Source organism: Colletotrichum orchidophilum, assembly GCF_001831195.1.
Source record: "Colletotrichum orchidophilum strain IMI 309357 chromosome Unknown Scaffold_6.1, whole genome shotgun sequence".
Taxonomy (NCBI): domain Eukaryota; kingdom Fungi; phylum Ascomycota; class Sordariomycetes; order Glomerellales; family Glomerellaceae; genus Colletotrichum; species Colletotrichum orchidophilum.
The window spans coordinates 216,861-243,528 of NW_019172962.1; the positions used below are offsets into that span (position 1 = coordinate 216,861).

Sequence of the window (26,668 nt, forward strand, 5' to 3'; positions counted from 1 at the left end):
GGGAAAAAACAACTCTACTGTCTCTCTAGATGAAGAGAGACACTTCAAGGAGCGCTAATGGTGCCGCGGACACCACCCTTACCGCCAACCTCTCTCGCCGTTATCGTGACGCCAAGGTCGGCGGCGACGTTGATGGTGACCTCGACCTTGGAGCCCTTGCCGACGCCGCGGACGGCGGCCTCGGCGAGGGTAGGCCCGACCTTCCAGACCTTCTCACGGATGTCCTCCTCCTCCTCGTCGGAGAAATCCGAGTCGTCCTCGTCGTCGCCGTTAGTCTCGGGCTTAGCCTTGGGCTCGGGCTTGGTGACCTTGATGTGGGCGCCGCCCTCGACGATGCGAACGAGGACATCGCCACCCTCCTTGGGACCAGCAATCTTGATGGTGCGGCGGGCAGGGACGGCGGTCTCAGCAGGGACCACGGGGACAAATTCTTCGTTTGCGCCAACGACGCCGATGGCGTTGGCAATGTGCTTGACGGTAGTGACGGCGGCGTGGGTGCTCTGGTCAATGTCGTCGGCCTCGTACTCCTGGATCAGGGACGCCTGGAGGGCGGCACCGCGGGCGAGGAGCTCGGAGGGGTTGATGGCGTTGGCGACGGTGGAGGGCGCGATAACCTTTGTGGACTCGGGGAAGAGGCCGGCAAAGTTGGCGGCGATGCGGGGGGTGTGGGCGGTGCCGCCGGCGACAATGACCTCGTCAATGTCGAGAACGTCGAGCTCGGCCTTCTTGACGACGCCCTCGACAAGGCGGTTGAAGCCGTCAAAGACCTTGCGGGCAACCATCTCGTAGCGTAACCGGTTGATGGTGGACTGGAAATCGATACCGTCAGCCAGGGACTCAATGCTGAAGCTGGCGTTGTTGCTCAGGGACAGGGCCCTCTTGGTGGACTCGGACTCGGCCCTCAGCTTGGCCAGGGAGCGGGCGTTCTCGCGGGGGTCGGTGGTGTGCTTCTTGATGAACTCCTTGGCGAAGTAGTCGATCAAGACCTGGTCGAGGTGGGAGCCGGAGAACTCGTAGTCGTGAGCGGTGGCGAGGACGGTGTACATGCCGCCGCGGGAAGCGACGACGGCCACGTCGGAGCGGGTGCCGCCAAGATCGGCGACGACGACAATCTTGTCCTCAATGACGGCCTCGGGGCGGGCGTCGTAGGCGAGGACGGCGGCGATGGGGTCGGAGATGACCTGGAGGATCTCCAGGCCGGCGTCCTTAGCGGCCTTGAGGAGGGCCTCCTTCTGCTTCTCGGTGAAGTTGGTGGGGACGGTGATGACGGCGGAGGTGACCTTCTGGCCAAGGTAGTCGCTGGCGGAGCTGACGAGGCGACGGATATAGCGCGTGGCGGCCTCGTGAACGGAAACGTTAGAGGGCTCCTCGGCATCCTCCTTGTCCTTCACTGAAAAGGAGACGGTGCCGCTCATATCCTGAGGATGAGCAGAGGCGTGGTTGTGGGTGGGGTCGATGGACTTGAAGCTGTGTGGCGGGTTCATGTCAGTTTAGATGCCAGGAGGGCAGAAAGGGGAAAGTTCATGGAGAAGTGAATCGTACTCCTGACCGAGGAATTCCTTGAAGTATGCGATCGTGTTGGTGGGATTCCGGATGAGGAAGGCCTTGGCCTGCTGTCCGTAGTACTCGTCTCCGTCAACGTAGGAGAGGATGGTGGGAATCTGACGATCTGGCAGAATTTCGCATTGTCAGCGGGTTTGATCCTCTGCGAAAGACTATACTAAAAGCCATGTTTCCCCGGGGAGAAGAAACTCACCTCCGTCCTCGTTGGCCATAACCTCGGCCTTGTCGTCCTTGGTGTATGCGATGGAGCTGTTGGAGTTGCCAAAGGTAATACCAATGACGGTGCGGTCGCCCGGCGCGGGCCGCGAGTCACCGTTCGTAGCCATTTCTATGTGTTGCGTCCGGAAGACGTGTGCGTGTGGCTATGTGTATTCGTCGTGGGGGGAGATTGTACAGGGAGTCGAGAAGCAAGGGCTGATTATTAAATTTGGTACCGCGGGCTCCTTTCGAGATCTCGGGAGGGAATGTTTTCAATGGTGGTGGATGGTGGGGGTTCAAAGGCCAACTGGAAATTTTGGGCAAGGGAAAAAAAAATTCCCACGTTCGCTGTCGTTCCAGTGGGGCATTAATTCTCCACCTACCCCCGTCCGTCCCAATCAAATCCAATTCGCTGGGCACACAAAGGAGCCCCGCCAAAGCTTTCTATATTCAGTATCTACCTTAAGTTGTTGCCGCAAGGCTGAATCGAATAGTGGCAGAGAGAGAGGCGCAAAAGGCGGAAAGTAAAGTACTTGGCGTCTGCTATCCCCTCGACCATTTCAGTTCAGCATCGCAATCATTCCTGACGCACACGAAACACGCGATGGCTTCCGTCGGCCCTTACGTCCTCCCCGGTGACGAGATTGACGAATCTCTCATCCCCTCGCATCAGAAACTTCCATTGCGACTCGGTCCTGGTCTCCGACATGTTCCTCCCAGGCAAATAGTGCCCACCATCGCCGGCAAGCTCGTCTCCGATCGCAAGAAAAACTCGATATGGGTTGAGCAGACAAGTGGACGGGTACGAGAATCCCATAAATGGCAGATTTTTTTTTTCTTTACGAAATTGGAGACAAAATGTAGTTAACAATCATCAACAGTACATACCCGCCGTCGGCGACCTCGTCATCGGCACCGTCCAGCGGACCGCCGCCGAACTCTACTACGTCCTCCTGGCCGATTATTCAACACCGGCAATGCTGCCCCAACTCTCCTTCGAGGGCGCGTCGAAGAAGACTCGTCCCCAATTAGCGGCCGGCGCCCTCGTCTACGCCCGCGTCACGCTGTCAAACAAGCATATGGACCCCGAGCTCGAATGCGTATACCAATCAACTGGCAAGAGCGACGGCCTGGGCCCCCTCGTGGGCGGCATGCTCTTCGACATCTCACTAGGCATGTCACGGCGTCTGCTCATGCCGAAGACGACGGATCTTGTTGTGCTGGAAGAACTCGGTGCCACTGGTGCGGCGTTCGAGACGGCCGTCGGTCGAAATGGCAAGATTTGGGTCAACAGCGAGAGCATCAAGATCGTCATCGCGGTGGGAAGGGCTATTCAGGAAACAGACGAGCGCGGCCTCACAGTCGATCAGCAGAAGAAGCTAGTAAGATCCTTAATCAAAGACTTGAGTTAAATTTCCATAGCACACGCCCTCCCGTGATGCTTTTTGGCCTTTTTCTACAGTATGTACCCTGGCGGCCTCTCCGCGAGCCTCCAAACGCCCGACTGCTGCTATGGCAGCACCCGATAAAGAATGTACATGTGTTGCCCCCCTTTTTACTCCATGCGCTGAGGCAACCGTGCTGTATATCACATATTGCCCACTGGCAACAATAAAACGAATAAGACCCCTGAGCGTCGCTAGATCTGATACGAACGGAGTTCTATCGGAGGGTGCCGCGTCTCACGATCGACCCATTTGATCTCAATTCCAGTCCTACGACACGCTCGAAGATAGCTTAGGCGGGAGTCGTTTGGAAGTCACTTGCCTGTCATTTTGACAGGCCACTTCCCAAGCGTTGCCTCGTACGTTTGGGCCATGTTGGCCCTTTCCCCACTGGATCGGTGGCACTGTTCTTGCGTCTAGGAAGAAATCATTCGCACACCACCCTAGGTTCCTCCCATATTCTCGTCGACAATGTCGGGTTCTGGGTCGCCCATTGGTGTGACTTGATGGATATTCATCATGTGCCGTCTCCAGTTGTCTTTTCTTGGAAATGACTTGCCTCCCGCCTTCGAATAGGGGCAGGTACTGACAGTGCAGTGGAACTTCTTCGTCTTCTTATGTTTATCGTTAATGTGACGATCCAAATGCGTTTTTGTGCCAAACCTCTTGCCGCAATTTGGATGTGCGCATTCATGAGGTCTCTCGTGATATCGTTTGTGGTGACTAAAATCTATCAGTATCACTGCAACGGGATTCCTATACATCCCAACTTACTTTAGCTTGTGAACTTGGTCGAAAAATCTGCCACATTCGTCACAAATAAAAGTCCTAGGGGACGGCTGCATCCCTGGATACGGTGATGTGCTATTACGGATATCCGAGCTGCCTTCTGATCGAGGGGACGGGCTGCTATCGATTTGGGTGTTCGGCGTGCTTTGATAAGACGGTCCGGAGCTGGCTTGCCCAACTACCGGCGGGGAGTGGTCAGATGGGTCGGTCATTTCCCCATCGAGGAAGTGCTGGTTATGTTGATTGTGTTGATCAGGCATGAGATGGGTGGGGTCAGCTGGTTGCGCGGCATCGTTCATATGCACTTCTTGGATAGCGCCGTTTGCCTGGCTGCCATTTACCAGGTTCCAGTTGGTCGCCTGGGATTGTCCGTTCGTGTATAACTTTGGTGGTCGATTTGCTTCTTGCTGCTGGCGTAGGAGTTCTTGTTGCTGCTGCTGCTGAAGGAGATACTGTTCCTGTTCCTCGAATGGTCGTTCCGGAGTTTGTGGTGTAAGAGCTTGCGGTGCTTGCGGCGGTTCTGATGTTGGCTTCGGAGTGTCGAAAGGTGGTTTAGGGGGCGGGTGCGCGATATTGAACAGCTGTTGGTTCGTATTCCAATTGTGTTCTGTCGGATTGGATGGTGCCATGATGTCCATTGGGTTCACAGTTCCAGGAGCGGGTACAACAGGAGGCAAAATTGGCGGGGATTCAGTCGTTTTGGCTGCTCCTTTCTTTTCCAGCTCCGAAGCGTGCCCAGGATCTTCTGCCTCTGACATGGGGCTGACAGGGAGGTGAATAGGCGAGTCCAGCTGAGCGGCTCCGAACGATGGACCGGTAAATTCGGTGGGAGAGTCCGAAAGGGTTTCGCTAAGAACAGGCTGTGACGGTTGTGATAGTTGACCCTTTGAGCGGACATTTGCGGAGTCCTTGGTGCTCATGCGGCGCATCATACTCGCCAGGTTGAGCTTGAACGAACTTCGAGAGCTTGAGCGCCCAGGGAGTGCCGCGCGAGTCTGGGGTTCATCGGTTGGTGGCGGCGTGACCATACCAAAGGCCTCGGAAGGAATAGTTGGACTGTAGTAGGTCGCGCTGTGTCCATGATTGGCTTGGGTATAGTCCATGCCATCGGCTCGAGTAGCAACCAGCTCAACACCCACGGGGGTCCATGGATAGGACGACTCGCTATTCCATGTAGGCGCATGTCCGAAAGAGTATTCCGTCGTGCCACGCCTCGTCGTAACACTCGATGGATGAGTACTGTCGCCGGTGAAGCCACGCTGGTGCTGGCTGCTCAGCTCATCGCTGGGAGGGCGATAGATGCCATTGTGAGATGACGAGGTCGTGTCCTTGGTAGACTGTCTCTCTGTGCCCCGTAACGTGTCGTCCTTGTGTCCAAATGAATCTTTGGAAGAAAGACGGCTGTTGAGTCCGGGCCCGGGTCCCGGCGCCGGGACCTGTCCTGAAGGACCCATAGGTCCGGGTACGAAGGCCGTTTCCGTGTCGAGACGTTCGGGTAATCCATGTTTCCTAGCTCTCCTCTTTCGCACGATGAATGGGTAGGCGCAAACACCAACAAGAAAGACGGCGACAATGACACCGATAACGACGCCAGCAATTCCCCCTCCTGATAATGAGCGGTGCTCCAGTGTCGCGCGGTTGGTGAGGGAGAACATCTCTCGTTTTAGCTTCAGTCGGTCCACGTCAATCGAGCGTTGTAAAAATGATGGATTGTCGTCAGATTCACCAAGGTCTGATTGGGCAGTAATGCCCTCAGAAGAGGCTGCTGAAGGAGCCAATTTCGGCACCACGAATCAGCTCAGCACTCGCTGCACCACATGAGCCTCCCCCCAAAAGACCTGAGACACTCGGATGACGACGACGGCGGCGGGTGCGAAGTGAGAAGGCGAGGTATCGACGCTGCCTCGCCTGCGATTTGAGGGTAAAGGTAGTCCAGATGGTATGTTCTATTGAGACGACGTTGTGGGTGGACGAGCGGTCGCCGTGATGGCGATGAGCCCACGAGAGAGGAAGCGGATGAATTGCAGTTGAAGTCAGCACCGTAATGGGGGCAGTTGGATTAATTAGGCCGTGACAGTAGTGGTTCAGCCTCACCCAGAGGCAGGTGCGCTCAGCGAGCGGGCGCAGGAGAGTATGGTAGTACGGGAGTACGGGAGTACGGGGGGAGACTTGAAGTGGACCAAGGAAGGTTGGACTGGGTTGCCTCCCGCCTCCACGTTTGCCTGCAGATTAAGGGAGTACCTGGGTTCGCCTGTGGCTCAACCGGGCAAAGGTATGGAACCTTGGAACACTTACGTCGGGTGGCTGACGGAGTACCTATGGAAATACCGGAACTCGACCAAAATTACGCCCACGTGCAGGTCGCTCGCTATCAAAATTTGGCCCCGCAGTACCGGCGCTTTGGCCGGAACAGACCAATCGTGTTCTCGTAAAGCTTCGCTGCCCCGCCACACGGCCTCTCTACGACCCTTGGTGTCTCCGTGTCTTGGTCGCAGCGCTCGCAGGGAACTCGAAAGTCAGCAGCGACAATCCATAAGAAGCTGGGCCCATTTTCTGGACGAAAACGCTCCTACGCTCCCTCATTCGCGCCGTTTCGCCGCCACCGCGGGTCCCTGTTCCCTCGGCCAGCGACGGGGGGCTTGCCTTCTGCCGCCTACCCCTGTTTGCTAGGTCATAAGGAATGGGAAAAGCCCTTAGCTGGTGGGGTAGATCTCCATCACCGTTAGGAACTTTCAGGTCGGCAAGGACTGCCAGCGGAGATGATCACAATCCGTCAAACCGACGTGCCGGCGCCAGAGTCCGCACACAAATCACTCGCATTGACGTCGGGCGTCTGTACCTTGACAGGTTTCATCCTCCAATGCTCTCTATCGAGGTTAAGGGAATTTTGATCGTGCCCGAAGCGGCATTGGACGACATAATACGAAGCTAGTGCCGCAGTTCGGCGTGCTGCGTTGTGTTCCAGCGACCGAGAGCATTACCCTTGCCTCCGGCTGAACTTGCTCCTGGCTGGGCACTGGGGAAAGCATTCAGGGACCTGCTCCTGGTGTCTGTTGGACCCTTGTCGTGGTGGATCAGATCCTGCAGGCGCGAATTGGTGCTAATTCTGCGACAAGGTCTTGGCCTAAAATAAGCCCACGAGACCCGGCCCAGCGGTTGCCTTCCGCCGACGATGAGATGGCTACGATATGGCAAGGGCAATCATTTTGTTCAACCAGGACGAGCGACCGTCGGAAACTTCAAGACATGCTTGGCATTCGATATGTGAAGTTGACTAATATCGAAGGTGAGCTTGTCTCTTTCGATGGTCAATTTGGTCTCGGTGGCTCCATCAGAGTCTGCTTCACCGAGACAAGGTGCCGACGTCGAAATTGCCAACCTCGGAAAACTCCGTATACATCCACATATCCGATTTCAACGACACGACGTGATCAACCAAGTGACAGAGCGATTGAGCATACCACATGAACAGACACTCGTATCGCTAAAGAGGGCATTCGGGAGGACCAAGATGTTTTCCGGATGTATTAAAGGCACGACGATGAAGCACCTCATCTCCTTCTCATAATTGCCATGCATTTTTATCGTCTTCAGTTCCAACTATCCACCTCGCTACAGTCTGTCTCATAGCAAAGTGAGAAAAGACAGCATGTAGGCCATCATATCATGTCTTACTTAACAATTCGTGTTACTCAAACAGTCACGACCTGGGTATCTGAGAAGTTGGGTTGTATCTGTCTATCTTTTGCCACCAGGTCACTCACGAGACTTGCTTATTTTGAACCAAGCAATTTTTGAGGATGATTTTAACTTGACGTTCCTGTCTCTCATAGTCGAGTTGAATCAACTTACCAAACAGAAGCCCAAAGCCAGCTTACTTCGGGATGATGATCGATGCTTCTGCCGGCCAGAGACTGGCCCTTGCATTCAAAAAACACTCACCTCTCTCCTCTTGGCCTGTACCAAGATTTTTGACAGGCATGTATCTAGCTGAAGGAGTATTACCTCCGAAATCGTTGCCTGTGTCTGACCGCGATACATATCGTCCAAGTCTCCTTGCGTTGCACTTGCCAGGCACATACTGTTATCCAGCTGTCCCCCTCCAGCACTGCTGACATTGTTCCTCAGATCAGCGTAGAACGCTTCCCTTGGTTGCGTATTCCTTTACATAGTACCTGTCGAAACATCGACAATCACAAATCGCAGGTGTTTTCATACGAGGCGAATTATCGCTGAATCACTTGCGGAAGGTGGACCCAGCATCAACCTCACGTTTGCTCTTGCCTCCCCGTCTTTTACGAAGCCGGTGGCACCTTTCTGCACTTTTCACCAAGACAAATTACTTCCAACCTTCCTCTCTTCACTTGAAAACATTTACCAAAAGTCTGCCCACGACCTGATCTTCTGGTCACGACTTCCCGCCTCTTCCAGAGTCGTCGCGACCATCTTCAGCCCGTTATCTCGCCGCGGTCTACTCTTTCCTCTCTGTCCACTCAACTGGGTCCTTCCATCTTGTACGAAAACCTCCCGCGGACCTCCATTCATTCACAATAGCCACAGAAGGCTACGTAAAGAGAACACTCAACCTACCGCCTCTTACTTCCCGGATGCTTTGATTGTGATCCCAGGACATCGGCTTGGGCGTCGACTTGGCAACGTTTAGGACGCACGCAGTCGCGCTTTGTTTAGCTCGGCATCCAAAGGCATGTTATTTCAATTATTGCGTCGCTGTTTGAAAACTTGCGTTAACGGCAACTAGATGCTCTTCACGACCTGGAACGTCGGCTACGGCCCAATCGACGATTTTCAAGCGTCCCTCGGCCACAATGAGCTCGAGCAAACCATGAGAGACACTGCCTTCGTCGGCAAAGACGGTCACACGTCCCCCACGCTGCAGCAAATCGTAAGTCTTCCCTCTCTATCCTATGCTGATCTTTGGCATGCTGAAACGAATTGTTCCAGCTGGAGCTATCTGACAGAGACTGCGGCCGTCGAATGGTCCACTCTTTCAATAGCAAAGACGAGTTCGCTCGTGTCCATCGCGAAGGCACGATAACGGAGATGGCAAACGAGGCCTCGGCCATCAAGCGTTTCAACGAAGCACCTACGACGAGATACGCCTGGGTTATTGCTCCTGTACCGGGACCATATTCCCTCATCTCGTCGGATTTACAGAAGCAGTGGATGGTCCTCGTTGAGTTGCCTTCAACCCCGGAAAGGCATTTCCCTGACGAGGGCGAGATGTGCAAGATCTCTTTCAAACGAGATTTTGTTTGCAAGGGTAAACAGTACAACCCCGGCACTCTTCCAGCACAACGAATTCCCAACCCTTACGAGACAATTTTGGAGATGTCCCAATATTCCTTGCTTGCGGCATTCAATGTCACTATGGACTACGTCGCCGACCCTGCCACGAAGGAACAGTATCACCCACTCTTGTCGATCGCGGTCAGCCAGAATATGGATTACAGTCTTGGGCAACCACCTCTCAATCTTCAGAATGCCACTGAGATCAATCTCCGGGTTGATCAGAACCCTGTCACGTACGAAGCTGAACTGATGGCATTGAGCATCTTGACTCAACCGAAGAAAGAAGCAAACGCATTGTCGGAAAACACAACTGGGACCTTTGAGTACTTGCTGGATTTTCGGAAAGAGCCAAGCTTCTACGTCAACATGTTCGACAAAATTCCACACATGGACAACCCTGCTAGCCATTCGAACGCGTTCCTGCAGTCGGCTTATAGTCGACTGAACAGAGACCACAAGAACGTTTACGAGCAACTTCGTCGAATCCCAGCGGGACTTGCAATAATTCTTGGGTGCCCCGGGGCAGGAAAGACGGCACTGAACGCCTTCATCTCTGCCATGGCTGTATCTCAATCGCTCAACGTGGTGCGCGATGATGGGAAGAAAGTATGCAAGCCGGTCAAAGTTCTTTATCTCCTTGATGTCAATTATCCCTGCGATGACGCAGCCGACAGAGTGTATGCAACCTTGAAGGACGCCAGAATCAAGAAGTCGGTCATTCGGGTTCGAGGTTGCGCTCGCGAGATGCGAAACAGTACAAAGCTTCACCCAGCACCCCTAAAAACTGAGGATGACGAACCTGATTTTACCGCTGGATTTCTCAGACAAGCCCGTGCTTCTATCGCTCTATCACACCGCACCCATTCGCCAAATGAAAACCGTGGCGATCGAGCGCCAACCCTGGATGAGGCTGCCTGGGAAAGGTACGGTGCTGACCGAAGCCAACACAAGTCGTTGACGAAGATACTCGAAAAGCTCGAAAAGGGTGCGATCAAAACCAAAAGAACGGCCAGAGAGCTGAAGTCTCGTGTGGCTGGACTCTATTTCTCCGTGATTCAAGATGCCGACTTCATCGCGACAACCCCCGTTGCAGCCTCTGGATACCTCAGCAAGAAATTCACGCCAGATATCGTGTTCCTGGACGAAGCCGCACATGCCAGAGAGCTCACAGCTCTAATCCCGATTGCATTGTACTCGCCTTGTGCGTTCATCCTTACCGGCGATACCCGACAAACCAGACCCTTCGTTGAGGGCGGCAAGGGCACTGAGAAGGAGAACGTTTATGCAAAACAACTCATGATAAGCACCATGGAAAGAGCGGATCTCGCCGGGGCTTTGAAGAGCAAATTGCTCATCAGCCACCGTAAGTCTTGCATTACCTATATTCTTCCGATCTTCACATGATGACCCCACTAATGGCACCCAGGAATGTACGGAGACCTACAGGTCTTGGCGTCAGAGTTGTTCTACGATGGGCAACTGACCTCAGGAATACCCGAGGCTGAGCGTTTTTCAGACCCAGTACGTCACATGCAGCGATGGCTCGGACAATTCACTAGGGGCCAGGAGTGCGTTGTGCCTCGAATACTCCTGAACCTACGATATTCCAGGGAAATGAGAGACAGATCGAGCTTCTACAACCCGGTTCACGAGAACTTCATTAAGCAACGCTGTTACGAGCTGCTCAGAAACACCGAGTTCAGACAGGTTAGCAAACCTGACCAACCCGGACGGATTTTGATCATCACGCCGTACAAAGCTGCTTTGGTCCGATACAAACAGTTTATCAAAGTCCTCCCGCCTCACTTCCGCGGAAGACTGGACATAGAGCTACGATTCAACGCTCTGGAGGCCCGCACGGTAGACTCTGCCCAAGGACATGAGGCAGATTTTGTGTTTGTGGACACGGTAAGGACGAGGTGTGCTGGATTCCTCGACGACCCGAAGCGGTTGTGCGTGATGCTCTCTAGAGCTCGGCTTGGAGAGATGATTCTGATGCATGAGGGCATGACGAAGAAATGGGTCCACGAACAGCAACAACATCAGAATGCGGAGTGGACTACGAAGGTGTACGATTATTGTCGCAAGAACGGCCAGCTGCACTATTTTGGCTGAATATATGGCTGTGACTTTGAAGTGGTACATCGATTGTGGAGATTGGATCAGGTAGCGGATAAATCCCCGTTACAGCAGCTTGTCAAACTTAGAGGGTAGACACTTGACAGACTGCGTCAAACAAGAAGATAGTTGCCAGAAACTTTGAGCTGCATTGAATGACTACACCGGACCTGTGAGTGTCTGAAGTGCCGTAGCCTGATCTAAATTCGGCCAAATTAGTCCTGAAGCTGCCAGACAACACCAGGCTGCAGAAGCATGCAAAGTGCATCTCGAATCTGAACCATCGCCAATAATGTCCTTAGGGAGCATCTAGTTAGCAATTTTGGCTTCTTTAATGTTTACTGAAATCCGGTAAGTTAAGTCCGGGCCGACCACCCCTATTAATCACCCAGAACCATCACCAAGAAGATGCTGCTTTCGGGTGCCACCGCTTATATTCAACCCTCGTTCCAGCCTGGTCACCCCCAGAATTTTCAGCATGGGAGGAGGCCATTGGCTTGGAATATTGATGTGCCATCAAACAAGCCTGCATGAGCAGCTGAAGACTTGCCAGAAGACAAGCAGCTGTGAAGCGATTTCTCTCCGCTCGAAATGCGCACACCATATAAGTTGGTTGGCAATTGCCTGTACCAGATACGTTACCCAACTGGCACTTTGTCATAGGCTCCCCTCAAAACAGAGGTAAAAGCCTTGCTCATCTTTGCAAGAAGGTCCTTAGAGACAGTCGATTGATTCTACTAGTGAACCGACGATGACGGATACGCTAGTAAGTCCAACGGTAGCTGGTGAAGTACCTCGAGCCACTACCAATCTGACGACTTCAACCGCTTCCGAACAGCCTGCTACTACCGGCAGTGGAGACGTGAGCGTACTTCCAGCTGCTGGTTACGCTATCTCGAGTGATTTTGTAATCCAGAGCCTTGGCGCTCTATGACTGACGGCCTCCGTAAAGATAACGCCTACGTTGCAATACAAGAACTCGAGAAAGACCCCTTTATATGCAGCATCGGCTCCGGCTTTGGACAACCGCTCTTTAAGTGTCAACTGTGTATCGAAGTCAATGTAGGGAGGGTAATTTTAGGAATACATTGAACCCCAGTTTCTCCATTATCTGGAGTTCTGCAACGAGGTGCGGACGGTCACGTACAGCGTCACTACCATAGCCTGGATAGCCGGTTCTGTCATGAGCTGCATCATTGTCTTATTTCTCCTCACTTGCTTCTGGTTCCTCAGACGTCTCAGACGGAAAGCCAATCGGCTAATTGCCGGACACAAGGAAAGGAGCAAAGGAAACGACGAGTACACCAAGGCAGAGCTTCATTCCGAATGTCTACCTCGAAAGCCTGCTGTAGAACTCGAGGGCTCATACTCAAATCCATTGCCGGATATGAGCAAGAACGAAATCGCTGCCCAGAAGATGTTGTCTCCGCACAGCCGCCACGTTGCAGAGATGCCGGAAAGACGTGATTGAACAATGTGTATCCACATGGCCACTCGAGGAAGGAGAGGAATAGCATACGGGGGATGGAGCGAAGTGGCATGCCGGGCAGCATGAGGAGAAGTGAATGATTTTGTGCCGCTCTTTGCATCGATGGTTAGTCTTCGTTCCGTACAAACCGCAGCTACCCGTGTCGTCCTCAAAGTCCAGCAGACTTCGAGATGAGTCGACCAAAAGCGTCAAATGGCACAATTTTACTTTGAGGAATGGGCAGTTCTTGCGTTCCCACGAGTCCTGAGAAGAGGACCCCAGACGCCACGTAAGATGAACCCTCGTACGGACATCACCACGAACATACTCTAGTCCAGTTACACCGCATGGTGGCACGCTCTCATTGGCGCTTAATATTCATCACAATCGTAACATTCCATTCGGCCTGCGGGATCATGCTTACGGACTGGCAGCACTGGAGATCACGGACTCCCGTTGCGCGGCTAATACCCGTACCAATGGAAGGATGCAAACATCGCTGCAGCGGACCGTCACTATGACATGGCGGCGTTCGGCCATATAAGTCAGCCAATACCATGCATATCCTCGACGCTGTCAGCGCCTTCATGTCTGACGTTCCTTTGCGGGGGAGAAACCCTCATACTACATCACGCAAAAACACCAATGACCTGATTAATCTGACGTTTCCACTCGACTGGAGATGTCATCTTCAGAAACACCAACAACGGGGCCTGGGACTACATTATGGCTTCCTATCACGGAGCCACCGGACTTAGCGACGGCCACCGGCGGGAGTGGAGGGAGCTTTTATACCCCAGATCCAACGACACCCTGCTTCAACCGTTGCAGTATGCACTTTCTCCAGCATCGGCCTTTCGATCGCGGAATGCGTCCCCGCGACTAACCAGAGATTCCTAGATGAACTATACATTTACATCCAGGCCGTCGGTACGGAACCATCGATCTGTGACGCAGACTCCTACTTTCGAACAGAGTACAAGGAATGTATTTCTTGCATAAAAGCCATATTCACAAGCCCGGAAAAGTACATCACAGAGAGAATCGAGCCGAGATTTTCAGAGTATCTCAACTTCTGTAGCAACATGGCCGGGGATCTGACGTACCCAGCTAGCCTGTTGACCGTCGTGACCCGCGTCCACTACGGATACATTACAGATTTGAACGACAAGGTGATACCGGGAACACTCAAAACGGTAACGGCGACGGATGTCAAGTGGCCGGATAACACTCTAATAGGCGGCACGTGGCCGACCGCATCTTGGGCTACTGGAGTAGAGACTTCGGGGGCATCCGAGACAGGAAGCTCAGGTTTGATTTTTCGAAACTGTCCAATCTAACAAAGGATGCTAATCAAAGAGAGAAAAACAGGACCTATACCAGGCAACTCGGCATGGATTGCGGGACCGGTCGTGGGCGTAATAACAGCCATCATGCTCTTCCTCGGTGCGCTCTGGTTCCTGAGGCGACGGAGGCAGCGGATGACCGATAGGGAGGAGTCTCTGGTTCCCGATGGTGGTCGCGGTGGCTACGGCAAGGAAGAGTTTGAAAAGGCGCAGCTACACTCGGAATGCATCCCGCATCGGATCGTCATGGAACTTGAAGGGTCGTATCCAACGTTTGCGCCAGATATGAGTCCTGCGATGGAGATGAATGCGAACGAGGTGCCTGCGCAGGAGCTCTCGGTTCCGGGTAGTCAGCATGTTGAAGGAGTGACGGAGAAGCGCAGGTCTCCCAGGCCAGAGAGCCCAGTTCTTGGATGATATAGTTTCCTGTTTTCATTTTGACTCAACTCTCATTTAGCCTGAAATTTATCACACCAATCCAAGGTTTTCTTTATTTGGAAAAGCGATATGAAAGCTGGAATTGATTCTCATTTTCTTTTTTACCTAAATTATATGTACTAAGTATCCTGAGAGGCGTGGTATCATATCATGCTTCCCCGAAACGACGCCTGCAATAGTTTCAACCGATCACACCTCGCCTTGCCCGGCTCGACCCAGTGAACTGCAGATTCTCGTTGCCCGTGACACCAGTCAAGACGTTTCCAATACCCTGAACCTCGCCGTTGCCGCCCTGCATGATGGTGGCGTAGTTGTTCGCGACCAGTTGGATGCCGGACACAAAGCCCTGCTCGTCAAAGGCGCAGTGCCCGCCATTGGGCGAGTTGTTGACCGTCTGCCTGGCGTTGACCTGGTCGGTGCTGAGCCCGGCGTCCGTCGCGATCTTTTCGTAGGCCTTTACGGACGCCGGGATCGCCTCCTGCAGGTTGGAGAGCTCTTGGAGAGTGCTCTGGAAGTGGATCCTCGTGCCCACGACGGCTTTGGCGTCGACGACGTCCACTTGTGGGGGCAAGGCGCCGCAGTTGAGGAGGACACCGTTGCCGGCGTAATTCTGTATGTGGGCGGGTATGAAGAACCCGGACAACATGAGGGAGCCACCCGAGACTCCCGTGAAGAAGACGTTGGACTGGTTAAAGGCCATCATTTGCGGGAGCGTCTTTTGAATAAGGTCGTTGACGGCCTGGGAGTGGGCTACGCCGTCGGTGCGCTGGAGCCCTTGGCCGCCGCCCCAGAAAAGGTTCGGGTCCGGGGCGAGGACGACAACGCCGGCGAGGTTCTTCTGGACGCCTTGGTTGGGCATATCCTTGAAGGACTGGCCGCCATCGCCATGAAGGAGGACGTTGATGCCGAGGGTGCCCTGGGCGCCTGGTTGGGCGGCGGCGCCAGGGACGCCGGACGCGGCGGTGAATTGGTCGGCCGGGCCGCTGATCTTGAAGCGGAGGTCAAGGCCGCTGGGAAGGGTCCGTGTTAGTGATGTGTAGGATAGGAAGGAGTAATGAATGGTGGGCTTACTTGACGTTTGCGGTCATGTCCAGAATCATCGATCCGTCAGTCGCTTGCGAAATTCCCTGGGGAACCGCCGCGAGCTGCTGCTGCGCTGTCTGCCTGTTGGCGCGACCGTTTCCGTTCCCACCCCGGTTTCCATTTCCCTTCCTATTCTGGGGCTGAGGTGCGCCCTGGACGACGCTCAGCAAGCCAAGGACTACCGCGAGTGCGGCGACGGGGGATCGGACGGTCAACATCCTGTCGAAGCGAAGAGAAAAGAGGAAAATAAAGGAAGATTGGATATTAAAGACGATAGTTGGTGAAATGAAAGGAATAGATGCCAAGCCTGCGGCGCGTCGCTCTCCCACTAAGATCAAATGTCTTGAAAGACTCTTGGTAGACGAGTCGGAATTTCCCAGAAATCCGGGGACGAAATCAAAGAGGGAAGGAAAAGAAAAGATTCCTAAACGTAGGATGGGGTGGCAGGTTAGGTTTATCTTAAAGAACCATTTGCCGCATGAGCATCGACCATCTCATGGTCATGGATTTTGAGTTTCCCCGTCCGATGACAACGACGGGTTTTTGTTCTCCTCTCTCGCTCAGCAATGGCCAGTGTCGTGACCGGCTCTATCCCGTCTTTTGCTCTGCGGCGTCGATTGCCTGGTTCAAGCGAGCCGTCTTCAGACTAAACACGGGGAAGAAGAGGAGTCGATTCGCCAGTGACCCAGGCATACAGGCCATCTGCGAAGCGACCCATCTCAAATCGAGGGACGAAGAGAAGGGAGGGGATGAGCTGGTGTTGTCTCTGTTTCGCCTGGACTCGGTTGTGTGTGAGAGTTGGGATAAGTCAGTCTGGGTCTGATTGCCTTTCTGGCTGGTCGAGGACTTAGGAGCAGTCAAAGGGCCTCACGGATTTGGCTTCTGATCTTCGACACGCCAGGGGAGGAGGGTGAACAACATGACTGGTCAATTGGTCCGACATGGAACTGGGTTTGTCGTTGCAAGATCACCAGAAAAGCGTCTTTTTGGGAGCACGCAGCCAGGTTATGTAAGAGGTTGCCAGTGAGGCTCGACGGCTGTTTCGCTTGGCGCTTGTTTCCCGACTCGGGAGCAGAGGCATCCTCGCGCAAAAAGGTGTCACAGAGCGTTTGAGGTTCTCGTCCTGCAAACTCAAAACCAACCCCGGGCGCCAGGTCTATCCCTGCTTTGCGCTGCAAGGCACAAGGCACCCGCTCGGCCTCTCGCCTCAGACCCCCGGCCGTCGGGGGGGGTTGGGTCGTCTCCCACCTGAGAGGAAACCCCTCTAATTACAGATTCCTTCCCTGATCCTCACGCGGGTCGCAGCGAATGGCAGCGAATGGCTGAATTGTTTTGCCGCGTTTAAATGCTTTCATGAGGATTCCAAAAGTTCAAGTTCCCCTCGGAGGCGAGAGAGCATTGTTTGATTGAGTTCCTGCGACGCTGGGCCGCGGTGCTCCAAGAGATGCCAAGTACGACTAAGCATTGAGGCTCGTTGGGAAACTGGCGTGGGTCCGGCCAGTCAGGATCGTTGACTCTGGCAAGGTTTGAGATGACAAACAAATGGTGCTTCTCGAAAGTTTAATTGAAGTTTAAAGAGACAACTGAGAAATATTTAGGTTGAACCCTCGAAAATTGGGGTTCGCATTCAGGTGACTCAGGATGGGAGCCAAATGGCACATTTTGTTTCCTCGACACTTTTTAGTCTGCGTTGGACTTTCACAAAGAGACAGCAGGGCGCTCAGACGTAATACGTTTCGGGAACGCCTATGTGAACCCACATTCAGTAGAAACAGCATTCTGATAGACAGGAGACGCTAAATATAAGCTTTCCGTAGCACGAAGCACACCCGAACGATCATCTCATCCCTAGCCTCACATCAATCCCATCCATCTAAACACACCGGCCCTGTCGTACACATTCGTGGGTATGTACATGTATCTCAAAAGTGGATACCAGAAATTAGTAGATGCAGAAAGTGTGTTGTATATAGATATGCAACACGGAGTATTTGGCCCTTATGAGGGATAGGAGTAGGCGCAAAGATATCTCAAAGCTTGGCACCCTTGGATCTTCTGGCCTCCTTTTCGCGGTCGCGGAGCAGACGGCGCAGGATCTTGCCACTAGGGCTCTTGGGGATGATATCAACAAACTCTACGCCGCCCTTGATCCACTTGTGCCGTGCCTTGTGTTCCTCGACGTACTTGCAAATATCAGCAGACAGCTCGGCCTCAGGCTTCGACGCGTAGGCGGCGGCGCGGACGACGTAAGCCTTTGGCACCTCGCCGGCGCGCTCGTCGGGGATCTGGATGACCGCGGTGTCCGACACGGCCGGGTGGGTGAGCAGGTGAGCCTCGAGCTCGGCCGGGGCAACCTGGTGGCCCTTGACCTTGATGAGCTCCTTGATACGGTCGACGATGACGAGGTGCTCGTTGCCCTGGGCGGACTTGCGGACGAGAACCTCATCGCCGGTCTTGATCCAGCGGCCGTCATCGTGCCATACAAAGGTCTCGGCGTCTGCCTTCTCGTTGTGTAAGTATCCCAGCACGACCGAGGGTGATTGCACCAGGAGTTCGCCGGGTGTCTCGTATTCCGTGATCTCGGCGCCCGTCGTGGGGTCGACGAGCTTGCCGCGAGCACCGGGAACGAGAGAGCCCGAAGATCCGACGTCAATGTCGATCTCGGACGTTGTGCAGACTACCGTGCTGGTCTCGGTCATGCCTAGATTTTCTTAGTACAATAGCCAAGCAACTGATGGCGAAAAAAAGGCTTACCGTATCCTTGGCCCACACGCCACTTTGGGTATTGCTTCTTAAGATCCTCCACTGTCTCTGCGCCAAGCGGCGCTGCGCCTGTGTATACCCAACGCACATTGGTAAGGTCATATTTGCTGCAGAGATCTTGGTTGCGAATGACTTGGATGACGATTGGTGGGACCTGTGTATGTTAGAGGCTGCGCAATGCTCGCAATGCCGAACATAGAAACTCACGACCGGGAGGCAGTTAATCTTGAAGCGCTCTACGGCATCGAGGAACGGCTTCAGCTCGAACTTGGGCAGAATAATGATGCCGTCGCCACGCCAAGTGCCACAGTGAGCAATGACAACCAGGCCGTAAATGTGACTAAGAGGAAGAAGACCAAGTGTCGCTTGTGTCCTGACCCCAAGCTCTCTCCTCGGAACGGCTTCGTATGTTGTGAATTGAAGGACGTTGGCGATGACGTTCCTGTGTGAGATCATCACAGCTTTCTAGAGCCATGTCAGCCTTCAAACCTACAAATACGGCCCGATGGCCACTAAAGACCAGAGTTGCTTACAGGCAAGCCCGAAGTACCACTGGAATAGCACAGGTAGGCAACCTGGCGTGCTCCCTGTCCCTTGACCCACTTGAGAGGTTCCAACTCGGGTAGAGACTTGCCCTCTTGGATTAAGTCATCGATAGTGATAAAGGGTGATTTTTGATCAGCGCCCGGTACCGACAGCAGAAAGATGCGGTCATTGGGGATGTTGGCGGCCTTCGCGGCCTTGAGTGCGGTGTCAAGCAACGGAATGCAGGTAAAGAGAGCCTTCGAATTGGAAGATCGCAGCTGATGTTCCAACTCTTGAACTGAATACGCTGCACTGGCGGGTGTAACGATGCCTGACAAACGGTGAATCGCATGGGTGAAGGGAATGTAATCGATCTGTGCACTCTTTTAGTTCTTGGGTAACCGTGGTGTTTGGGGCGCCACTGCTACTCACCGTATTGAGAGAGTAGAGGCAGACGACCTTCTCCCACTCCGTTTCCTCGTTTGGTCCGAATCCGAGCTTCTTGGAGATTCCTCGCGCCAACCAGTCTGTTCGCTGCCTCACCTCGGATGCCGAGTATGACTTGCCAGTGAGGCCGCAGGTGTACGGGCTTCTGGAGTCCTTGAGAGCATAGCGACCATACTTCTCGTTGCTCATAAACTCTTGAATCGTGATGGAATCCGGAGGATCTGTGGCATTTCAGTGAGCACTGGTCGCGGCAGAAGCTGGGCGAGGCCCGAGGCCAGAGAGAATATCCTACCGATGGGCAATTGAGGAACCCAGTTGGGCGAGGTGAAAACCATCTTGAGTGACGGAGGAGAAGACGAATGGGGTAGTGAGTTGTAGCTGGTGAGAAGCTGGTGTTCACGCGTTCCAACTTGTTTCCGGAAGCTTTGCCGCGCGCAGGAGGTCCGTCGTTGAGATGTGAATCGTCATCGTGAGAAGGGTCGGGGGAGGTTCGACCTTTTGAATGATGTCAAGTAAGGTAGCGCACGAGGCTCGGTGGAAAGCTGCAGCTGAATTGCCGAGCAAGCGGTTTGTTGGACGGGAATGACAGCGAAGGGACCGACCGGGGGGAGGGCTGGACCGAGTTTAGATCGCTCTTGCGTTGCACCTCTGTGCCCCTGGTGAAGGGCCCACTGGTGTCTCGTCCTGCTCCTCTTCACAACCAAAAGCAGCAACCCAAGGCTTGGAGGAGCATAGCTTCCCCCACCTCTCCGCATCTCTCCCCACGCACTTCCAGGTTGTCGCACCTCGGTAGAGGGTCCTGATAGCTCAGCATCTTGCCGCACTATGCAGGAGGTTGAAGCATTACCGGTATGCGTGCCACCCGGCGTAGTTCCGTAGTCCCAGCGGTGGGCATCGAGGCTATGTCTGTTAGGACGTTAACTGTGGCCGACGATGGGATGGGGCCCGATGCCAGCAGCCGATGCGTTAGCGTCGAAGCCGTGCCCCTACCCGTGAGTCCGTGACCCACGTCAATTCCAAGGGGTTCGCCATTCAGGGCCCAGAATTTCGCCGAGCAGCCAGTGGATTTGCCGACTGATGCATACCTAGGCGGCTTCTTTGCCTTGCTTGGCGATTGGCGCTTGGTGTGTAGCCCGTCTTATCATGTCAACACAAGAGAACCGAATTACCAAGGTAAAAAGGACGCCGACCAACCGAGATCCTTCCGATGACGAAGCAAGTTTGCTTTTGCCGATCAGATTGGTCATTTTGCCTTCTTCAGCGGCCCGCAACCCCAGTCGCACCCCGGAAGTCAAAATATTTAGATTTGCGGCGCGGAATCTCCCTCCCGCCCCGGATCCTCAACCTCCACCGAATGTCGCAGAGTGGGTCGTGGGCTGCGTCACACGGCCGACCGCCGGCCACGCGACGGCCGCGAGATCCTTTCATCGTGACCGGGAACGGCTTCCTCTCTCTGAATGCTTGATTGGCATGATAACTCCTCTGGCTATATCTTCCTTCCCTTCCTTTCGTGAAACAAACCCGCGCAAGAGCCTAAGCGACGCCGTTACACAAGTAGCCAGAAGTGGGGCATTAAATGCGTGGTAAGTCGAATTTTGGCTTTCAAGACAACGCTGTTCGGACAAGAAGTCCTTCAGGCTTCACTGCCCCTGTCCTATATAAATTCTTCGTTCTTGAGGTGCCATCATGTTGCCCCCAGCTAATACCCTGTATACTCAGTGTCAGAAACAGCTTGTTTCATGCCACGATAGTATCGTCGAGCTGGCGAGAACCCATTTCGCTGAACTCTGCCTGGTGGCTGTCAAGTGATGTCGGTTTCCCTCGAAGGATACGGTTGTGATTAATCCGCGTGCTGCTCCTTCTGGGCCTTCTTGTATCTCTGAGGCAATCAGGCTCTGTTACTATTTCACTGGCGAGTAACAGTTATGCTCATTTATTGTACCCTTCACTTGTTTATCAGCCCCGACTAGAATGCCTGCATCATCGCAGTCATGCCGGATGCTCATATGGTTTCACGCGACTCACCAGGGTATCTAGAGATGACAGTTTACATGACGACAAGTCGTACAACTCACTCGCACTAATGGAGCTTCAGACCTCAAATCCAAGCCATGTACGTAAATAGCGTTCTTTTGCAATCGCAACGCTAGCCTAGCACTGAAAATGCTCCTTCTGTCAACTGTTTTAAGGATTTGTTGAAACTGTCAGTCTAAGCCAATATCGCGAGCATGGAGCCCACTGTCTTTGACAGGCTTCATTGCAGTTTCATGACATATTTTCTGAGGGAAAATCCGTACCTATAGAGAAGTAAAAGGCCATAAGTACTGCTGGTAATGCTCGGGCTCTTGATACCATGGCCAAGCGCAGTTACTGCCGGCTGGGTAACGTAGCTTTGCAACACTTGTACCCCCAAATTCCCTTCGCTCAACGTATAGAATGTTGCCTCTCAGCCTGTGATCATGAAGATCTCTTACATAAAGCTTTCTACTGAACAGAATGGCGAGTGGTTCTCTGGGCACATCGTACCCTCAATATCTGGGCCGCAACGGCCAACTCAGCCTATCCCTCTTTCCACCTCACTCCAAACCACGACATTCCCCCATTCAAAGGCACTTTATTATTGAGTACAGACTCGGCCGACTCAAGCGTCTAGCCTTTCATTTAAGAACATAATCGACATGATCCCTTCACTCGCTCCTCTTATCAGATATCCAATGAAAGAGTGCCAATTGCGATCTGAAACATTTGTGTGCTAGAAACGATAAAAGACGGAAAGAACGTCATTTAGTACCCAAGATCCTCCAGAATTAAGGTACACTGATTCGCTCATCCCCTTGGTATGGGGAATACTTGCCCTGGTCACTGAATCACTTGCACCTTCCAGCCTTGCTATGCTAGCGTTCTTCGTTCTTTCCCATCGCTTCCATAGTACCTGGGCTCCAGGTAACTGAACCTTCCTTGCTGTTTAGTCAACTGGCCCTGTGACCCACTCGTACCTTCCATCTCTTCTACGCTCCTTCTTCACATTGCTCTTTGGCCTTCGGGCGCCTCCTCCACGCCTCCTCCACGCCTCTTATTTAAGAGAGACGATTCTCCGCAAACTCATTTCTCTTTCTCTTTTTCTCTTTCACACACACACACACTTCTCTCACCCACCCAAGGACACACCTGGCGTCACTATCTAAGAGCTCTGCCTCTTTATTTGGTGTAGCCCGATCACTGTGGTCTTCACTCTCTTCATCCCTCTCTTACACCTCACTATCCTCTTCTGCGCACCAAGTCTACTTTCTCCAAATTCTTCCTGCAGTCATTCAAGCTACCCAGAAGCGCTATTTTGAACTTCTTGGACTGCAAGAAGCACTTCTCAGAATCTACATTGAGGCTGTGATCATATTTTTCTCTGCGTGAAGCACGCCTCACGATCGACAGTATACTGCGGCGTCCCTTATTCCTTCTTCAACGATTCCCTAACCTTCCACAGTCAAAATCTCGTCTTTTTCCAACAACTCAAGCCCTCAGTAAGCACCATGGCCGACTTCAACAAAGCTGGGGCTGAGCCTTTTGGAAGCCCCCCTGTTTGGGCCGAAACCCGCCAGGCTCTTTGTGATGCCCTGCCTTATTACAAGGCTCACCAGAGCAGTGGCTACACCAGCGGCAAGATCCTCAAGGGATTTCTCATTGCCGGTTTTCCTTCTGTTCGAGACCGCATGGATACAGAGGTCATCATCACTGCGCTGTAAGTCCTTCCGAAAGTTCCCTCGCTCACTAACTGCTAATCTTTGCTATCTTTGATAGTGGTGGTGGCAGAGAGCGTGATCAGAACGGCGACCTGGTCCGAGTCAAGGATCCCCAAAAGTCGAACAAGGAATCTGCCCACACAGCTATGATGGGTGCAATGCCCGTTGGTGTCATCTTAGGCAAGTCTCTGCACTATCATTGTTTGGACATCTAACTCATTTCTAAGTAGATGCCAACTACCCCGGCTTGTCCATCGCTACCGAGCACAAGTATAATGTCATGGGGTTCTTCACCATCACTGATATTTGGTCTGAGGTAGACGCCACTGGTCAAACCTTTAACAAGATTCGACTTGAGAAGGCCGACCGTTCTACGCCGTCTTGGTGGCAGGCAAAGGCTGAAGTTCAACACACGGTCAAGCCTCGGGAGTTCAGTGACGTTCGTCAAAACTGTCGCAAGTGCTCGAAGATGTCGAAGCAGTACTTCGTTCAGGGATGGACCTGCCTGAATGCTCACTGCGAAGAGTGCTTCACCTTTCCATCGGACGTCGACACCAAGGGGCTTACAGCCGCTTCCCACTGCGCCGCAACCCTTGCTTGGTGCACCGACTGCCATGAGCACTCCAAGTCGATCTTCTCTTCTGGATGGACTTGTCTCAACAATCGCTGCAGACGCTTTTTCAAGTTTCCAGCTGGAGTGGACGTCACTCATTTGGAATACTCTGCTGACTTCCTTCAGGAGAGAACATCTTTTCAACTCCCGAAGCAGCCTATCCGTCCCGCCATTCCTTCCATGGAAGGCTACTTGGGCACAGAAAAGGCAATGCGTGCGGGCATCGTCTGCCCTCAATGTCATGGTTGCTCAAGGCGAATCGACTGGACACACTGGGCTTATGAGAACCCAGCGTGCAGCTTTGTCTTGATGGCTACGCCGACTTCATACTCTCTGCAGCACATCCTCCAAGAGGAGACACGCACCAAGAGGAACTCAGCCAACAGGCCCAGAGCACTTGATACAAGCATTCTGCAGCACCGTGCTCAGATCAATGGTTTTCCAATTGAGCAGTATCTTCTCCCGGATCCCTTCAACACCAGTAACATCATTGGCTCGGTCAGCATCATCCGCACGAACCAGGAAATCAACTGCCAGCCTGGTGGTCCTGACAAGATGTGGGAGATCTCTAACGAGACTGTTGACACCCTCGGCCTGACCAGAAACCCTGTGTTTCAGAGCGGATGTGAGTCTTCATTCAACGCTCTTCTTCAAAATATTTCGCTAACATGTTGCAGCAACCGGAGAGAAGCTGACCCGGAACTTTCTCCAAAACTGGGGCGCCCCTTACAAGTTCATTGTCGCGGTGGATTCAATGCCGTTTTCAGCGGCCCCTGAAGCGCTCATGGGAGCCCTCAAGAGAATGGAGTGGGCTGGCCGCGCATCGGTTGAGATGACGAACGAAGTCCTGGGAACTGCCAGCAGCCCTGCTCAACACATTGGGTTGACTCGGGACCCATCCATCACTCGCGGCTTTACCGAGTTCAACGAGCTCTTGTCAATCGGCTACATGGAACAGGACAAGATCAGCGTCAGTACCTACATGAACTCTTTCTGAACTCAACACTGACCCCTGTAGTATCACGACGACGGAGAAGACACCTTGGGCCCTACGGTAGCTACACTTTCTTTGGGAAGCCCGGCCATCATGTGCTTCGCCAAAAAGCCGAAGAAGAAGGGAAAGGAGGAGTGTGTCCTCAAGTTCCCTATATATCACGGCGACATCGTAGTAATGCATGGCCCCCGCATTCATGAAGCATATCTGGTAAGTAAATCTGAGGTTAGTATGAGTACTGGTACTAACATTGCAGTAGCATAAAGTCGACCCCAAGGGAAAGCGTCGCATCGCTCTGACCTGCAGAAACATCGACCTCAAGCACCCGAGTTTCACCCCTCAAGACCGAGATGATGCAATCATGAAGAGCACTGTGCCGCCGGTATCCAAGGTCTGGGACTACCCGAAGCCCGGTGACAGCGAGGAAGTCGAAATGCAGCCTTGCAGTAACTGCTTGACTCCGGCTCACAATAAACCGGTCGTGCCCAGCGCTACTGCGCCCATGACCACCACCATCACCACATCTGGGGTCAAGGATCCTGCAGGAGAGAGCGATGCTCCACGTCGTCGAATCACGCGCACCCATGCCAGAAAGCGCGTTGCAACTGATCTCAACGACGGTACCTACAGCGAGGGAGAGGCTTCTCGCTCTCGCACTGCCAAGAAGCGCAGAACCAAAGCCTAATAATTTGCAACAATACGCCCAGAAGGGCCACGATACTCTTTTACAACTTTGCGCTTTTCGACCATCTAAGGAGATGGTTTCGGAGCATGGATTTTTCGATTCAAGGTGTTTTTGCGGTACTTAATGATTTCTGAGAGTTCGTTTGGGAGACTGGAGAGGCGGACGTTTTTCTTTTTCTCATTTCCATCTTGTTTCATGGTTTCATGGAGAAACTATGACATTCTCAGCAATAGAGATGCTGGGCACACATCGAAGGAGACTTTTGCTTTTTACCCGAGGAGAACTTGGAACAGCTCGGCTGCTTTGGCAGCATTCTTCATCTGGCAACGATTGTTTGCACATACCTAGCTTAGTTACTCGTTCATAGTGGAAATCTCTCCTTATTTTCAGATACATCTTGTTGACCGTTCCTGATGCGGCGGCATGCTACCAAGACCGACTGCCAAGTCAAGTCCTATCTGCCGAAAGCATTTCCACACCTCACCCTACGATGATGTGTTTCGATGGGCGTTGACTACAAGCCGCTCGTGAGGCTGACGAGGGGAGACCCCCCTCAGGCACTAAGACTAAGGCACGTGTCTCGACTCGGGGACTGACGAATGAGATGAGATTCCACCGTCCCTCAGCTCGGGAACTTTGGGCTTCGGATTTTGAACGAACGCCATTTTTGTAACTATTTGGGGATGGGGAAGGAGCAGGTAGGGGGAGACAAGAGCCTCGATTCCCCGGCTTCACCCCCCGTCCGGTAGTGAGACAATATACGGAGGGTGCGTCCTGCTTCCGGGGTCCCCACTCCCCCCCCCAATTGTGGCTACCTTACCTCGGGTGCTTGCCGTGCTTGCCTCACCTCCCACCCGGTGGACAACAGAGAGCGCACACCTTACTGCTCCCACTACTAAATTACTATCTTTAAACTACTATTTCAAAGATATCTGTATCAAAAACAAAATACATAAAATTATGAATGGTCATACTTCAACTCGTCTCAATATTTCGTATTTATACGTATTCATATAATCGAGATTTATAATACAGCTGCGGTTGTAGTTGAAGAATCTATTAGGTGTGCCTTTTTGACCCACCGGGTTCCCCCCTATCCAAATCTTCGGGTCCCCAGAACGGCGCATAAGCACAAAAAGGCCGGAT

General features: G+C 53.1%; 10 protein-coding genes across 10 annotated transcripts; 6 read left to right on the forward strand and 4 right to left on the reverse strand.

Moving 5' to 3' along the window:
- Window positions 1–44: 44 nt before the first annotated feature.
- On the reverse strand, window positions 45–1,889 carry CORC01_01177 (hsp70-like protein; the record flags this gene model as incomplete). Its single annotated transcript, XM_022612833.1, has 3 exons — window positions 45–1,467; window positions 1,543–1,669; window positions 1,757–1,889. 3 exons carry the CDS (start codon window positions 1,887–1,889, stop codon window positions 45–47), a joined length of 1,683 nt encoding a protein of 560 aa, XP_022480594.1.
- A 476-nt stretch (window positions 1,890–2,365) lies between these two features.
- On the forward strand, window positions 2,366–3,173 carry CORC01_01178 (exosome complex exonuclease RRP40; the record flags this gene model as incomplete). Its single annotated transcript, XM_022612834.1, has 2 exons — window positions 2,366–2,563; window positions 2,643–3,173. The coding sequence occupies 2 exons, from the start codon at window positions 2,366–2,368 to the stop codon at window positions 3,171–3,173; spliced, it is 729 nt and encodes a 242-aa protein (XP_022480595.1).
- Window positions 3,174–3,649: 476 nt separating this feature from the next.
- Window positions 3,650–5,650, reverse strand: CORC01_01179 (uncharacterized protein; the record flags this gene model as incomplete). Its single annotated transcript, XM_022612835.1, has 2 exons — window positions 3,650–3,929; window positions 3,981–5,650. The coding sequence occupies 2 exons, from the start codon at window positions 5,648–5,650 to the stop codon at window positions 3,650–3,652; spliced, it is 1,950 nt and encodes a 649-aa protein (XP_022480596.1).
- A 3,104-nt stretch (window positions 5,651–8,754) lies between these two features.
- On the forward strand, window positions 8,755–11,420 carry CORC01_01180 (nonsense-mediated mRNA decay protein 1; the record flags this gene model as incomplete). Its single annotated transcript, XM_022612836.1, has 3 exons — window positions 8,755–8,898; window positions 8,958–10,668; window positions 10,732–11,420. 3 exons carry the CDS (start codon window positions 8,755–8,757, stop codon window positions 11,418–11,420), a joined length of 2,544 nt encoding a protein of 847 aa, XP_022480597.1.
- A 754-nt stretch (window positions 11,421–12,174) lies between these two features.
- CORC01_01181 (uncharacterized protein) lies at window positions 12,175–12,894 on the forward strand (the record flags this gene model as incomplete). The annotated part of the gene is made up of 2 exons (XM_022612837.1): window positions 12,175–12,285; window positions 12,505–12,894. 2 exons carry the CDS (start codon window positions 12,175–12,177, stop codon window positions 12,892–12,894), a joined length of 501 nt encoding a protein of 166 aa, XP_022480598.1.
- Window positions 12,895–13,573: 679 nt separating this feature from the next.
- CORC01_01182 (uncharacterized protein) lies at window positions 13,574–14,654 on the forward strand (the record flags this gene model as incomplete). Its single annotated transcript, XM_022612838.1, has 3 exons — window positions 13,574–13,721; window positions 13,792–14,202; window positions 14,263–14,654. 3 exons carry the CDS (start codon window positions 13,574–13,576, stop codon window positions 14,652–14,654), a joined length of 951 nt encoding a protein of 316 aa, XP_022480599.1.
- Window positions 14,655–14,856: 202 nt separating this feature from the next.
- CORC01_01183 (uncharacterized protein) lies at window positions 14,857–15,976 on the reverse strand (the record flags this gene model as incomplete). Its single annotated transcript, XM_022612839.1, has 2 exons — window positions 14,857–15,685; window positions 15,747–15,976. 2 exons carry the CDS (start codon window positions 15,974–15,976, stop codon window positions 14,857–14,859), a joined length of 1,059 nt encoding a protein of 352 aa, XP_022480600.1.
- A 260-nt stretch (window positions 15,977–16,236) lies between these two features.
- On the forward strand, window positions 16,237–16,581 carry CORC01_01184 (uncharacterized protein; the record flags this gene model as incomplete). The annotated part of the gene is made up of 1 exon (XM_022612840.1): window positions 16,237–16,581. One exon carries the CDS (start codon window positions 16,237–16,239, stop codon window positions 16,579–16,581), a length of 345 nt encoding a protein of 114 aa, XP_022480601.1.
- A 1,207-nt stretch (window positions 16,582–17,788) lies between these two features.
- CORC01_01185 (AMP-binding enzyme) lies at window positions 17,789–19,828 on the reverse strand (the record flags this gene model as incomplete). Its single annotated transcript, XM_022612841.1, has 6 exons — window positions 17,789–18,459; window positions 18,513–18,675; window positions 18,729–18,986; window positions 19,055–19,420; window positions 19,479–19,714; window positions 19,786–19,828. The coding sequence occupies 6 exons, from the start codon at window positions 19,826–19,828 to the stop codon at window positions 17,789–17,791; spliced, it is 1,737 nt and encodes a 578-aa protein (XP_022480602.1).
- Window positions 19,829–23,020: 3,192 nt separating this feature from the next.
- Window positions 23,021–25,522, forward strand: CORC01_01186 (uncharacterized protein; the record flags this gene model as incomplete). The annotated part of the gene is made up of 6 exons (XM_022612842.1): window positions 23,021–23,229; window positions 23,289–23,398; window positions 23,461–24,468; window positions 24,521–24,813; window positions 24,862–25,047; window positions 25,097–25,522. The coding sequence occupies 6 exons, from the start codon at window positions 23,021–23,023 to the stop codon at window positions 25,520–25,522; spliced, it is 2,232 nt and encodes a 743-aa protein (XP_022480603.1).
- Window positions 25,523–26,668: the final 1,146 nt, after the last annotated feature.